General features: G+C 39.6%; 1 protein-coding gene across 1 annotated transcript in view; it reads right to left on the bottom strand.

Moving 5' to 3' along the window:
* Window positions 1–5,450: 5,450 nt before the first annotated feature.
* Window positions 5,451–15,911, bottom strand: part of LOC119726383 — a 97,934-nt gene continuing 87,473 nt past the window's right edge. The window contains exons 25-29 of the mRNA XM_038198037.1: window positions 10,924–11,093; window positions 9,786–9,812; window positions 7,318–7,449; window positions 6,549–6,688; window positions 5,451–5,842 (exon numbers count right to left, since the gene is read on the bottom strand). Of these exons, the coding sequence (XP_038053965.1) occupies window positions 5,687–5,842; window positions 6,549–6,688; window positions 7,318–7,449; window positions 9,786–9,812; window positions 10,924–11,093 (625 nt within the window). The 3' untranslated portion in view covers window positions 5,451–5,686. The remainder of the gene's footprint in view (window positions 5,843–6,548; window positions 6,689–7,317; window positions 7,450–9,785; window positions 9,813–10,923; window positions 11,094–15,911) is intronic.

Genomic DNA, 15,911 nt, shown 5'->3' with positions numbered 1-15,911 from the left:
AAATAGGAAAATCTTTGCACCTTTAAAAAGCACCACATTGAAAATTAAAGCAGATTGGTCTTGATAATAATTTCCATCAAACATGCATAGAATCACCGTTATCATCACCTTTCAAAGTGAAGAGATAGGTTTAGGCGAAATCATCCAAAATGCGTTTGGTTACGAATTTGGGAAGGGTAGATTATTTGTACGATGATATGAAAATAGCTTACATACTGTAAATGGAACTTGCTGAAAATTCATCATTAAATTTATCACATTTCAGAACCATGCAAATTGAAAATTATCACATACCCCGGATAGGGTCGGTGCTTCAGCAGTAACGTGTTGCTAATTAATCGGTTTCGCTTGCTGCCTTTCAATATTGGGTTACAGCGGGAAAGTGAAACAAAATTCCAATATGGTTTGTAAAATTATTCCCGTTTTATGCAGCTCTGCGCGTGTAAGCATCAGGCGAGAGTGGTATAAAGCTCTGCCATGTACACGTATGTGCGACAGGTGGAATCCCGCTCTTCAATCCTATCTAGTGTTATTCTGCACAGAGACACGATCTGTGCGAAAAAAAGTAAAAAGATTAATTTACGTTGTCTAGCTAAATTTCACACCAAATCTTTTCAATTTTAAATTTCCACAGCGCTAATTACAAGCCATAAGTAAACTGACCTATTTCGTAGCAAGTATATAAATTGGACCCATTATTACCAAAAAAAGCAAGTTACAAAGGTATCATATCGCATTTGTTTACGATTAACTATGAAAAGGCAACCAATCACATCAGTTGTTTAGCAAATCACTAAATACTTATACCATCCATATGTTAAGAAGGCTTAGGGTAGGGCCTGCGTGGCCACGTTGCCAATAGAGTTTGGAACATCCAAACAAATGTGATATTTTTCATATCTGGGAAACCACATTTGCTTCATGGTAACTTTTAAATCACCGGATGAAGCTGATCATAACTTACTGAGCGTCAGCACACAGTCCTGCTGTATAATTTAAAAATACAAACAAACAAAAACAGACACTCACAAACACAAAACAACTGAACATGACAAGAGTTTCAAAAGAGTGGATATAAATTGTTCTGGAGAGATTGCAATTGGCGTCAAGAGCGCACTTGGAAAGAGGGTGCTTCCAACTGTAACTGAACCATTTAGTTTGGAGATGTTTCTCTCGTTTCTTAATGAGATCGATTAAGTTACAAAATAAAACTGATCAATCTTAGTCTTATTTTAAATTATCTTTCTCATTTTAAGGCATGCATGAATTTAATATGTCACTCGAAAAGTTCCACCATTTTGCTACATTTTAAATTCAAAATGGCTCATACATGTATGTGTATAATATGAAAACGTCGTATCTATCCTCGACAAACAATGTAGCAGTTATATACTAGCACAATAGAAGAACATTGTTGCATTACGTGAGCTTGACAATACATTTAAAGGAAATGTCTAAACCATACTTGCTTACATTCAACGATTAACATTGCACGTCACGTAAAAGAGTGGCCCACAATTGAAACAAAATCCCATCAAAACAGATCCCGATATGAGGAGGTAGAACTATTAGTTCTGCAGTCATTTTGGATTTGAGCATTTCATTTCCAAAACATGGCGTAAAAAAGTTTATCGGTTTACGTTTCGATTAAATCATTTTAATTTGAGAAACGCTCACAATTCAGCATTCGTGTTTTACATTGGGTCACAACAGATGTCTGGTTTTTAAACTAAATACATGTATTTCGTTCAATGCGTTAGCTTTGTTTCATCCAATTTCCAGTATAAAAATCGGCAAACAACATCAATATTTTGCTCACTCTCAAAAGAACAAAATGCGTGCCAAATCAATTTACCAGCCACCTCGGAACAGACAGAAGAAATTTAAAACTACACAAACGTACTTCTTCTTAAAAAAAGAAAGAGAGTAAATCATTTACAGAATTAACACTGTGGATTACTTTGTCCCCCCCCCCCCCAAGGAATCGATTTCCCCTTCAAGGAAAAACAAAAGCTATTGGTAACTTCTGCAAGGCAGTAACTTATAAACAGTTATAAACAAAAGGTACATGCCATAGGTATATTTCTATTGAAGTACTGTTTTCTCAGATTTCCTTTTCTATCCCTTCTTTGTGTAGCCGTCACCTTAGGTGGCTCTTAAAGGCCTTTCGAAAGGCGACTCTCAATAAAAAAAATCTTGCACAATTGCGCAAACACAATGATTCTTAGTATACAAAAACGTTCACGATACAACTTCGCTTAAATATTTCTTTCACAACTAATATGCCGTTCCCTGTACATTTTCCCCATACCATCAGTTTTGAGTGGGTAATACGACGACGGAGGAAATTTACAGAATTTGATACAATAATGTTTGATATACACGTGCATAATAGAGATTATTACATCGGACAATCGGGTGTAAAATTTCACTTTCAGTGTCTTTTGTACAAACAGCTATACAAGGATAATGGATAAATAAAAATGATTCCATTTTAAGTTTCAATTAAAAAAAAAAAGACCGATTGGTTTAGATTAAAAATTAACTTTGGGTGCCAGCCCTTTAGATAACAAAAACAAGAGGCAAGTCTTCTCCGCTTCCCTGCAATCTGGCTCTCTTAGTGGTGAAAACGCCACAAATTTTTTTTCTCGGTTTTGCCCGTTGCAGATCAGCGCCATTTTCACCATGGGAACCAACGCAATGTCAAGGCCATGTCCAATTCAACCGAACATTATTTTTGGGGTACCATTTTGACCGTACACCCCAAAAGACCGGATTTGTCAGGGCCTCACGATCATATATCGTCAAGTGAACAAAATGTTGCTAAATCACTTCAATATTTACCTGCCTAATCAATAGAGCTTATGCGTTGCATATAATCTCAGAGGCTTTTTTTTTTTCAATGACAGGACAAAAGCCTATCCCAGCGACACAAAATCATTGCCCTCCGACTCCACCTTATACTTGGGGAATTGTGCCTTTGATTATTAAAACATGGCATTTAGCACACAGTCAGAGTATGTTTTAAGAAATATATTTGGCTATAGGTCCCTCGCAGATTTGTAAAAAAAATCTGCTCACTCACAGACATAAAAAGAGGCAATACCTTAGCCCACTTTCATGAAGCACTTGGCAGAGAATTACCGATGATCAAATATATGTGCTTACCAAAACTAAGCAGAGATACCATTTATTATACCGAGGCAGTTTAACTGGTAACCTGTTTTTTTTTGTCAAGCAAGCATTTGCTGTGCTTATTCTTGAACGAAGAGGGCGCTGTAACTACGGCATTTTGGGTGTGCATCAATTTGCACAATCCTACTGCTCAAACACTACATTTTTCTATGTTTAGGTTTTAGATTTAAGTAAAGTTACGAAACGGCGTAAGTAAGTAGGATTTTTCTAGTATTAGTATTTCACTAACGCAGGGCATGATGGAAACCAACATGGCGCAGCAAGATATCGTATCCATGGAGACGTTGTTACTACCCAGACAATGGCGTTGTTACAGCGCCCTCATATGTTCAAAACCATGGCCTATAGACCTTTCTTTTGTTTGTAAACATTGGCGCCATTTTATATGGCTGCCGCAAGCGCATATATTGAAGCCATGGTTGGCAACATGTTTTACCCAAAAAATTTCCCCCAACGCCCTCAATACAAAGTAAAAATTAAGGCATGTTTAGAAAATTATGTTGTAGCTTTGTTGACAATGTTGTATTTCCAACAATCAAATAATATTTTGGTTATCTTTAATAACTCTTCTTTATTTTTGCAGTGTTGGACCTTCCATAGTTTTGTAACCCGTGGTTGGCAAAAATGCAGTTTGCCAACCAAGCGTAGAAAGGTCTATAAACCGCCTATTTCTGTCCTCAGCAGCGCCATTTTGTTTTTGTAGTGGCGGCCCAAACCGGCTACAATGCCTCTTAGTTTTGCGCAACGATGCGTGTGTTGTCATAGCAATGGTGACAAGCATCGTATAGCCACCAAGGATTTCTTAATCATGCATGAACCCAGGTCAAATTTGGTAGCATCTCCGGCATATAATACCACAGTTGGCTCATTAAAAATCCATTAATTACCGTTATTGCACCGCTTATAGTTCCGTCAATATTGGAAATATGGACGATGCCTGAATTTGTAAGGCGTGTTCCTTCCGAGGAGGGCATAACACCATCTCTATATTGTCAGACTAACTGCATCAATTACATTCAACTGTTATACAGTGGTTGGTTGCAATATTATGAATAATGTGTATTGCCTCACCAACTCTGTCGCCTGTTATCTTATTTTGTAAGTTTTACCATCGAGTAGAAGCATACAATAATAAAAAGCCATGTCAAGTGCTTTCTTTTCGTCAGAAGCATTTAACAAGGAGGTGTTTTAACACAGTTTGTAGAAGAAAATACCCAAGAATATCATTAAGAAGGAATTGAATATAACATAAGATTTACGTTTCCGAATTTTTAACCATTTTTATGAGTTATGTTTCCGTTGGTGGTTAAACAGTTCTCGCTAATATTATTTCGATACCGATTCATGGGAATAGATTTAAGATGTTAATGTTATATCAAACTTTCAGTGAATACAAATTATGTTTGAAGAAATTAAACCCAATCGATAAATCAACACCTCAAGGGATATGCAGGTTAGAGTCTTATTTTAACATAAAGAAACAAGAGGTTCTGCGTATGAACAGCTGTCCGCCTGGAAACCGGGATTTAGAGTAATTGATGAGGTGCTGCTGGGCACTGGGATTAAAGGAGGATTAAGAATATAGTTCAACGGACTAATTCTCAGACAACATATATTCCCTCCAGCTTGTAGAATGCACATTCCTGGCCTTCCAGCTTTCTGCAGTAAGATACATCGTGAAGGATGGAAACTCGGTCACGGTTGCCTCGGCAGTCCACAGCCTTGGAATGACATGGTAATCAAGGGCGTGATTCCCGTGTGCAATTGGTGGAGGTATGTTGATGACTTTGACGGCCATGTGCACTACCATAATCTATATCTACTATTATCATCATCATCATTTACGAATACCAATGCAACCAAAACATTACAATCATGAGAACTGGGAGGTAGGCCCTAGTTTTGAAGCATATTTGGACTGGAGTTGTGGAAGTTTTGTATATTAAAAATTTCGATTGCGCCTTGGGGTTTTTATGAAGTATCGTGAGTGTATGAGCCAGCAACTGACCAGTTATTTTCAGTACGTGTTTGATTGAGAATTTCCTCTCCGACTTGAGTTAAAACAGGCGTGTTTTGGGAGCTTGTGATGTCGCGGATTGACATTAGGCCGGGTCCCAATTACTTGACTACGCCATTACTCGTACCTCTGGAAGCAGGTGAAGCCAGTTCCCAAAAACACTTGTGCTACTAACGGCGCACCAAGTAATTCGGATGCGATCAAAGACCTTCCCCGCTCCAACGTTGAAGGTATGTTGGCTGCTGGTGAATAAACCCAGTGATCGTTCAGGAACGTTATAGAGTACACGACCAATATGCATATAGCAAGAAGTATTTCGCCAGAACATGCCTTTCAAGTGACCAATGATAGTTCACGGCATTTTCTTATAGACGTCCCACAGTGCGGACGTGGTTGAAGCCATCGATTACAAGCTCCTGAAACAAATGATTAGAGTCACAAAAGATGACCTCCTTCCCATACGTGGCGCCGTCGCTAGGGGCTCGAGGGTGATTTGCTGGAGGCGAGTAAAAGTTTGTACCAAGCTTCGGAATCAGCATTCGGGATGAAGTTGACATTATCCAGCCATATCATGGCATCTCCCAGCAGCGTATTTCTACCGAAGCGACCACCGTCTGCCCAGAGCGAGACCTGATGAAAAAAAATAACAGGTTGAAAAATAGTTTCAATTTAATTTTGCAAAGGGCGATGATTAAACCAATTGAAAAGAATTGAAAAAGTATGTTATTTATGTTTCGGCTTGACTCAAAAATTGTAAGGCACTGTTCGAGAACGACCGAAATAACATCGGAGTGCGTTATGATTCATGTTTGACTTGTTCTCAAGAAGAGGTCGAGAACTGCCAACATAACTATGAATAATGTTTGATTATGAGTGTACCGTGACTATGCCTTTTTAGTTGTTCTTAATAATTCCCCAGCCTCAAAATTGGGCAAGTGCGATCGAGGACCATTGGTTTCGTTCAGTGGCGCAAAAAGGTTCTGGCTCCCTGCAGTATAAATTTATGATGCGCGACTATTGGTAACAAGCATGGAACCCACTTCGGTCTAAACTAGTAGTCGACTAAACTAGTAGTCGACTAGACTAATCCAATTACCGAAGTAGACCGGCGTGGGTACGGGGTCAGTTTGTCAATAGTTAATTACCATGGTTCGCTCTCGAACGTGTGTTGGAGGGATGTAAATGGGCATTACCATTTTCGAGGGGGGGGGGGGACTTACATCCCTGAACTTACTCATTGCATGCACAGGTGAAACGTCAAGGTGGCAGAATAACAAAAAAAAAGAATGCATTTTTAATGCGGGGACAGTGGTCGTGAGGACGCATGACTACCTACTTGCAACGCCAGGCCTGTTACACTCGTGTTGTACATGAAGACCTCGTTGAATTTGGGCTCCTTGGTAAATTTTGCGATGTGGGTTTTCTTCTTGGAGACCTTCCGGTCACCCACTACCAAGTAGCCCTTCACGTACAGATCTGATGGAGAAAAATAGATCAAAGGGTACGCTACTGCTGAGAAAAGAAAAGATGTGTTAATTTCATCGATGTGGCATCGATGTGCTTTGGTGCTGAAATGGACTTCGGGATTATGCAGGCTGGTGGTACTGAAGATAGAATACCGACATGTATAAATCGGAGATTCCACATTCCAGTTCCACTCTAGTCGGCTTTCTTATCTTGATCTTACCTCAAGAATGTCTCCATAGTAGTTTACCTGGCCTAACAATAGCCTTCATACACAAGCGACCTTTAGAATCCAACACTGAATTACTCTGGCATTTGATTTTTAAGGAAATACAAGTTTTACAAGTCGGATCCTCTTTAAAATAAAATACGGAAAACCGCATGTATTGCCAGGAAGAGGGACTAACACACACGCCGATAAGACATCAGAGTTGCTGTCGAGTGCATCCCAAGTGAAATGAAACGCCGATTTACAACTACATAAGTCAAGTACACAAGTTTAACTTAGTCAAAGTTAATTTCAAACGTCTGAACTAACGTAAGACCGAAGAACTTGAGTTGTAAGGACTTTGCATTAAATACAATGATGTCATAATAAGTTTCCCTCCAGTCGACGACTGATCAACACGTCCAGGTCTTACCTGGCGGATTTTCCGTCTTGAATTTGTAGCTGATCTTCCGACACTGGATGACCTCTACGTATAACTGGTCCCCATCTGCTTTGCTCTCTTTCTTGAGTCCCAAGCGAATCTCGCCAGTCGTATCATAGTCTCCTGGCAGAAAACAATATGAGCATGCAGTGAATACAATGAGAAACGTTTCCACTTGTAAATGTAAACATTGGTTTGCAACAGCTTAAAGCTGGTACGGCTAAAGTTTTGTTTGAAGGCCGGTGCAGTGTGAAATTTGAACTCTATAAAATACAGGTTCATTTGTTGTATTGCGCATGCCTTAGTGGACAGAATTAGAACGGGGACAAATCACGTGTGCGGATTAGAGTCCACAACAGGGTAAACGAAAGCAGATTTCATAGGAGTCCACTTCCATTTTGACACCGGTTTATAATACGCGGGAAAGCGAACGCCAACGCGAATTTGTGACGTCACGGAGAGTATTCACGCTGTATGCATAGTCGGAAAAGTTTGGATTTGGTGTCGTGGACGACAGAGAGATAACAAGTTGCTAAAATTATATACTCCAGAAAAGGGGTCACTGAAATATTGAATCCCGATCAGCTCCGGTGATTCGCCAGTACAATTGAATCGCAAAGCACTATTGGTATGTAACTTACAGGCGCTGGGAACATTGTCCTTTGAAGCACCAAAATTGCCCAACACTTTTGGAAGGGTGCATAATTATAGATAGAAGATAGAAGACAAACAGGGGCGGGGGTACGAGCGAAACTAATGATGTGATGATGCGCGTTTAAATTACGTAGGAACATTTGCAATAACCTGGGACGTGCCTAATTTGAAAATCCTTGCTCAAAGTAGAGACAAGACTAGTATCATATAATCTGTGAAATTGTTGCGCATGAAATAGTAATATTCGGGAAAAAACAATCACTGATGATGGTTCTTTATAAGAAAATGTGCCCGTGGGAATTTTGTTTACTGCGCAACGGAATCATGTTAGGATACACCCAATTGTTCTTTATAGTATCCAGTGAGGGGGAAATTTGTAGCAATTTTGTTGCGCCACCCCCACCCCCCCCCCCCCCAAAAAAAACCCCCAAACAACATAAAAAAGCAAATGTTCCTTTAACATTGTGTTCCCATGTGGACTGGGACATGAGTTCGCGCCGTTGTAAGATGCGCAACGAATACTTTACAGATTATGACGGAAGCTGCAAAGTCCACATGCAGCTGCAGAGGAGTCTGGTTTACCAGCCGATTACCAACCATAATCCAATAAGAAATTAATAGACATGCCAGACATGAGAAGGGCAAAGGCAATATTTTACTATAATCGTTTCAGAAGTGAGTATTTTGTCTACGTCAACTACCCACTTCACGTTTTAACATGGACTGGTTCCAATTTTGAATTCTCCTTTTAATTAAAATGAAGAATGACAGATGGTTGAAATGCATCATGGAGTCATGAATAGAGCTGATGGTGTGACAGTGATCGAGTGGCTATGGATTGCCAATTAACATCAGTGTGATTTACCACCAACAATGTGATTTACAGAAGGTATAATTTGAAGTTACGATCTACTGTGGTTCAACAATAATTAGTGAAATTATGCAATGGTTAATGCTATTTTACTGTGGAATGGAAAGAAGTGCAGGAAAATGATTCACTTCAGCTGTAATAAGATGCCAGATGGAGTGAAATGTTTGATTACTTCGGAGAACGATGCGAAGTTACCTGTGCATTTGAGGTACAAGTACTTGTATTGTGGCGATGTGAATTTATGAGTGGTAATGTTATGATTGCAACATGGAAGTGTTTAGGCCCTATGGCAATGGTGTATAGTCTTAGCATCCAGGCAAGGCCCCAACTAGTGAAGAGCTTGGTTCATAATTATAAGGCTAAACTCCGACGACACACGGCAAAGGAGATGTTGTTTGTTGTGCATGCAGGTATTAGATTTGCTCTCGCATAATTTGTATTGTGATTCCCCCTTTTATAAAATGGAAGGTGTATTGAAGACCATGTGGCCTTATAGAATATGCCTGCTTGTGCTTCTTAAACAGAGCTGCAGTGAAAACTACGCACATAAGAACGAAGGGGAAAAAAGTCATTTCGGTATTTTACATTCACTTTCCTGAAAACCACATCCGGTCAATCGGTTGTCATGCACACATGGACAAGGAATACATTTCGACAAAGAAGTTTGATCCTCGTTAGTTGGTATGGTTGCCTTTGGATTTCATCTTGGGAGCCCATTGGTTAAAATGTATTCCATGTACCCCCCTTTGCATTTGGAATTCAAAACTACATAAAAAAGGTACTTATGTTGTTATAATTTCGAAATGGGAATCAATCCTTGTTTCCTTGTTTGCACATGTTTTTCTCAAGTTTCAACAAAATGTCTTCGATCCAAGCCTGGATGCACCTATGGTGGATGACTATGTGTGACTCTATTATGGATGGACGCCCCTACCTCTGTGAAGAAGCACATCAGATTGCCCTGAGCGATGACATATAAAGACAGCAGGTACAGAAACAGATGAAGGAAAGAAGTGAGCATTGAATTGGAAGAAGGAGCATTGCAAACAACCTTAACAACACTGAGACACTTTGGGAACTCTAGGTGGCAGCAAACAAACTGGTATATATGTTTACTCCAAGTATGACATTTAAGGGACCATGCGCATACGGACTGTGTTACGAGAGCTCGCAATGTTCCAGTAAGAGTCGTATATGTAGAAATCTGGCGGCAAAGATAACAAGTCTGGAGTCACTTTGACATGTCTATGATATATGTTCGTGTTTCATAATTTAAGTATGAAATACGAATCATACTTTGCTCCGTATGCTAACCACTCCTTTGTGCGCATGACCAAACGAAAGACTGCCTTTAAAACAATCAAGAAAGGACCCAAAATCTTGCTGCCACCTCGAACCCAAATATTTCATAGCGCTGTTTTCGCAAATATGTCAGAAATAGGTTGGTCAATAAAACACAAACCATACTTCTGATTAAGAAGTTCTGAATAAATTAAGATAAGGTTGAAAGCCACATAAATAGATGGACAGTTTCGTCAACAAAACTGAGCACAGGACAAGTAGCATAATCAACTGCAGAGTGCTTCCAACAGTTTTCAAAGGTTGCGTGGAGAAATTCTAGACAAGTTATCTTGCTTCAAAATAAGGGAGGGGTACGTTGGGCACATCAGGTCCCACTTTGATCCTGGTTACACTATTTGCCAAGACTATACCCAGATTTTGAATTCTACCAAAAGAGCTTGTAAGTATTGGAATTATGGCAAAAAAAGTCGAGTGTTCCCTAAAGAAAATATATTAGCTCCATAAAATGGACCCCAGTTATGCCAAAATTGTGTAAATCGAGGATGCACAAAATTATTTTTTTCTGATTGGTATGAGGACATGAATCCAATACAAATGAGGAGAGTCCTCTGGTAAAAGTATGCAAACAACAGCGAGAGGTACAGTAAAAAGGTTTAAGAACGAACAAAAGAACAATGTAAAGTCCTCGATTAACACCAAAATTGAATTTTCATTAATTCATAATCGAAACACAGTTTCATTAAGGTCTGGGGCATGTTACTTTGACATACTTGGCGTCTCTGGATCAATGATCTGTCCTGGTCCTAAGTCTCCGGCAAACATCCTTGTGTACATAGCTGCCTTCAGGTTAACTTGCATCAAAGAGTTGCTCTCTAAACCAGAGCTGGTGCCCAGATCCAACTGCGGCTTGCGCACCCACAGACTCGGCACGCCACCAACCCTAACAAGTAAAGAAAAAATCGAGGGAATCATTAAATGATTATTATTATAAACATTTGTTTGTTATTCTTTCTGGTAAATGAAAGGTTTCTGGCTTTTTTTGCAAGGAGGTAAAGCACCGTAAGCTGCGAAGCCTATACAGAAACTTAGAGGGAGAAGACAATAAAAATATGTTCAGTTTTAGAGGTGGGAAGAAAACACTGGAAGAACATTCCGGTGGAAGGTGTGAGGAAAGTACCACTGCGCCAACCTGACTACAAAGAGGCGTGTGCCGCGTGTAGTATATAGCATTGTTAGAAGATATACGAATCGCTTCGGAATTTAACGAGCTGCTAAAACTGAGAACGATGCTCAGTCTGAACTGCAACATGCGCACCGCACACTCGGCGCGGCGCATGCAGAACTCAAGCCCTCTCGACGAAATAAAGGTCAAATACGTTGACCGACTTTTACAAATCATTGATAATTTGTCCAATAAATAAGGCTGGAAATCTAACTGGAAGGGTAGGCTAATTGGTTTTGTTGGCTCGTATAGGTCAGTATAATCAAAATGGATGAGGGTCCGCGACTTAGCATGCTGATCGTGAAACACGTTTCGTGGGATCAACTGCTAAATAAGTGACGTGGATTCATTCGACGCTTTCATCGGGTCAATAAAGCAGTAAAACATCAACAACTTTACTTTTTGAAATGTCTGGTCCCAGAGGTGCAAGCTTACTGTCTTCTTGGTATCTGACTGAATGACTGACTGACTGACTTTCACTTGTGACGTACACTTGCATAAGTCGCACCTTTGTGGACCCAGATAAGTAGTTGGATGAGCCACGCATATGACAGTTGTTTTTTTTTTGCAAAATGCCCCTGTATCTCAAAGTGCGATGGCGAAAACCATGGGTATAATCAATTTGATTGCGTAGACCACAATGCATGACGAAACTTAAGAGAAAAGCCCATTCTGGATCAATTTAATATAGAATTGTGTGCGCTTTTGGACCAGCTTTTTAAGCTTGTCTTATCTGAGTTACAGAAAAAATGTTTTAGCCCTTTGATGTGACCATGTGCATTTAAACATCTCACCACGTGGTCTTTTGTATACACATTTTTTCCTCGTTTTTACAAACATTAGACAAGCGCAAGGTAAAGCATATTGTTCACAGTCTGAAAGGGCAGTCACATTGTAGCGCAGTCAACCAAAGTGCTTTGCAACAATTCATTCTCAAGTATGGTAGACAATTCAGAACTATGATAAACTCTCGTTTCTTGCTAGTGTCATGTTAAATTGCAATAATATTCAACTGCTGTTAACCCCCCTTGTTAAATTTTAAAATGCCATATCTATTCGTTTGATTTCCATACCAAAAAAATGAAATACACAGAAAAGAGTGCCTAAAAGTATAATTTTCCCCCTGAAATTCTTGTCGTGAATACGGTTCGGAGGAACGGTAGAAACTGTACTTTTTAATTTTTCGGTATACCATTTCCTTATACTTTCACTTAACAGCTGATATTAATAACGGCAGCATCCTGTACAGCCGCAGGCTCATGTGCTGTCCCACCTGGCTCGCGGGGTTGTTTTCTTGATTACCTTCATAAATAACCAGGCACGGTTGATTGCGCGCGTACCGTGACGTCCCTGCCGCTATATTACCATGGAAACTCCCTCCAAACGAAATCTATAATTGATGGGCGACAGTCTCTTTCAAAGAGGAGTACCGCGAAGCAGACACGCGTCATTTTAAGGTTGTATTTTTAGTTTGTATTTTACTGAAAGGACAATTTTGTACTGAATACTTCCCCTTTAGAAGTTTAACAAGTACCAAGTGGTACAACCCACGGCGGTTCCACGAACAGTATTATCGCGAATTTTGCAATGCAATGGGGCGTGATCAAAATAGACGCATGCACATCAGTGTCACAAAGCTGTAGGTATTCCATAGAAACTCACTGGCCAAGCTGTGATGCACGAGCTAACTTAACTGTCCACCAACCAACCCACCCCGGCCAACCCACCCACCCACCAACCCAACAACCCACCATCATAAGCAGCTCAAGCCCACGGCGTGTTTCACACCACCGTGGGAAAAACTCAAAAAGGTGTTAACACAACCATGGGAGTTGGACAATATTCATATCAAAATAAAAGATTATTTGTAAATATGTCGAGAGTGATTTGTTAAAGCAAACAGTAATATAACTGTGCCCATACCAAAATGCCCATTTTTGTAAAGGCTTTCAAGCACGTTTTTTTCCCGTAAATGCGCCGACATGGAAACAGGAAAGTATAGATGCACTTTACGTGTAGGCCTTGACTTTGCATGGATTCACTATAAAATGCCCTTAACACATGTTGTCCATGCATGCATAATCTTCATTAGCAGTGGTAGATTGGTACCAACTACCAGACTACCCTTGCAAAGGCAATATTACGATAAACCGGTGATTGTAAATTTCAGGTCTATGTCATTCTTGCTAATAATTTTTCGTTCGTAACGGGTTATTGATGGCATGAGTAAACATCCAACAAATTGTTAGTTGCAAATAGCTTTGTTCGTTGACATCCTGAGTATGTATTTACATGTATGTCAGTAAGCAATCCTCTGTTTGCCTATTTCTTTTTTAAACATTAATGTAATCATCGTTCTGCCTTTAGTATGTGAACCTTTATTTAAGGCAATCTCATCTTGACATAAAAAAAATGTTGTCCAAGTGTTCAGAAATATCAAAATAGAACCACCAAACAAAATCCACTCAAAGTTAGAGTTCATCATTTGTCATTTTGTGCATTTTTCCCTGCTTGGAGCAACTAAAAGTGCTCAAAATCTAAAGAAGAGTGCTTAACAACTAACCTGATGAAGTTTCAGCTCAGTGAATGCTGTTTATTCCGAGAAAACAACATTCTAGGATCTCGATTTCGATTCAAAAGTTGCTTTGAATTGTACCCGAAATCAGAGTCTGGGACACGTTCTCATTCAGTCGATTGCAGCTATTAACTGACGAATAATAGCAACCGCTTCGGCGAATTAAAAATGAACAACCTAACGCAAATTTCCCAAAATGCGTCTTTAGAAGCATCGTTGGAAAAGGCCCGTTATTGTTTTCTTCAAAATGACAGCATGCCAGAACGAATAATTTCACAGGGAGTTTAGTACCATTACAATCTTTAAACCAAATGTGTTTTTCAACAATAATTTCGTCAGTTACTTTTTGGATAGCTGAAAATGATGGACTCTACCTTTCAAATAACACAGCCCCTTAATTCGCCAAAGTGAGATCCGTGTTTGACTTGTGCCGGTTCAGTTGCCCTCTCAAGACATTTCAACACTCTCAAGTACTTTGGATAAACAACGAAGACCGTTAACACAAGCAAAAACAAACACCTTCACTACGTTCAGTTCATGCAATATTTTTGGCATACTCCCCGTCAAATTAGCCCGCGACCGTGTACGTGATTTATACTGCAGAAGGTGAAACCCATCTCCCTTGGATAAATTGCTACAGACGATATGTGCGTCAATTATCCAGCCCAGTGACGGATTTACATTTATGCCACTCTTGGCGAACCCACCACCAGATGTGCAGAGCAGTGCCGTAAGATGATTGACTGAATGAGAGAAGCGCACATACCGATAATATCAGAGGAGGCAGCATTTGCCAGAGGCCAGTCGGCTGCAGCGATCTGGATGCGAAACCAATGTTTGTCGGTTGAAATTCATTTTTTTCCCCCAGGAGCTTGAACTAAACTTAGCTTCTTAGCATGAGAGCGTGAGACCCATACTGCAGCAGTTCGAATATAACATTCGCTTTTAAAAAGTGACCTTTGACCTAAATTAACCTTACCTTTACAATATTTGTAGCTTATTTCGCTTTGGGAATTGTTAACAAACATTCGTTAGCCAAGACTTAATTATCCATTGATCAAGGCTGGTGATATGAAGTAAAAGGTAACTCCCCATAAAAAGGATTTCAAAGGCGATGAAAGCCTTGTAAGAAATACAACACGGTACATATATCAATGTATACTCATCACGTCTTTCAATCTTCTCAATTATCATTCATCGACCATGCTGGTAAATGATTGATGCATGCAATCATCTGCGACAGTAATGGCAACAGTGAAATTGGAGAACCTAAAAATATGCAAACTAACGACTCTGAATATTGCGTTGACAAGTTGATTGCTCAAGAATATCCCATCCCCTCAAATTAAAAAGTATAATTCGTCAGAATGAGAGAGACAGAGAGCACGAAAGACAAGCACAGTATCAAATTTGCATTTAAGTTAAACTAAAAAAAAATGGCACTGCATTTAATATGCACTGAATGCATTATTTATTTTAAAGTGTTCGCACGTCTGTGCTGCTTTGTTGGTGCTGATTTAGTGTCAATGTCAAATTCATGAATAATGGGTTCATTATTTTGACCAGAGAAGAAACAAATCACCACTCTTGTTCATACACATATATTACAAAGTAAATTGTTCTGGTATTTGGTCCAATCCCTCGGGTCTTCCCCCCCCCCCCCCCCCGGTCACGAAGAATTGTTATTTCACGTTTATAGACCTACTGGGCGAGTAAAAAAAATAACGAAACCTAAATGACAGGACCAATTTTGAATGAGGTTCCAAATTTGCCTATAGCACTTTCAAAATCTAGGATATGAAAGCCCAATCAATGAGCTTTCTGTTAGTACAAGAATCAGTCAAATCACTTATATTCTTCCTCGGATCACAAAAAGGTAAACGTTCTTTCAGCAAAACGAAACCAATTCACATTCATCTTATGGGAATTGTTTTTGTTTCGCTGAAAGTACATTTCCCTTT

Source organism: Patiria miniata, unplaced genomic scaffold (genome assembly GCF_015706575.1).
Source record: "Patiria miniata isolate m_02_andy unplaced genomic scaffold, ASM1570657v1 HiC_scaffold_2, whole genome shotgun sequence".
In the NCBI taxonomy this organism is placed as follows: Eukaryota; Metazoa; Echinodermata; class Asteroidea; order Valvatida; family Asterinidae; genus Patiria; species Patiria miniata.
This window is presented reverse-complemented; position numbering and strand designations above follow the sequence as displayed.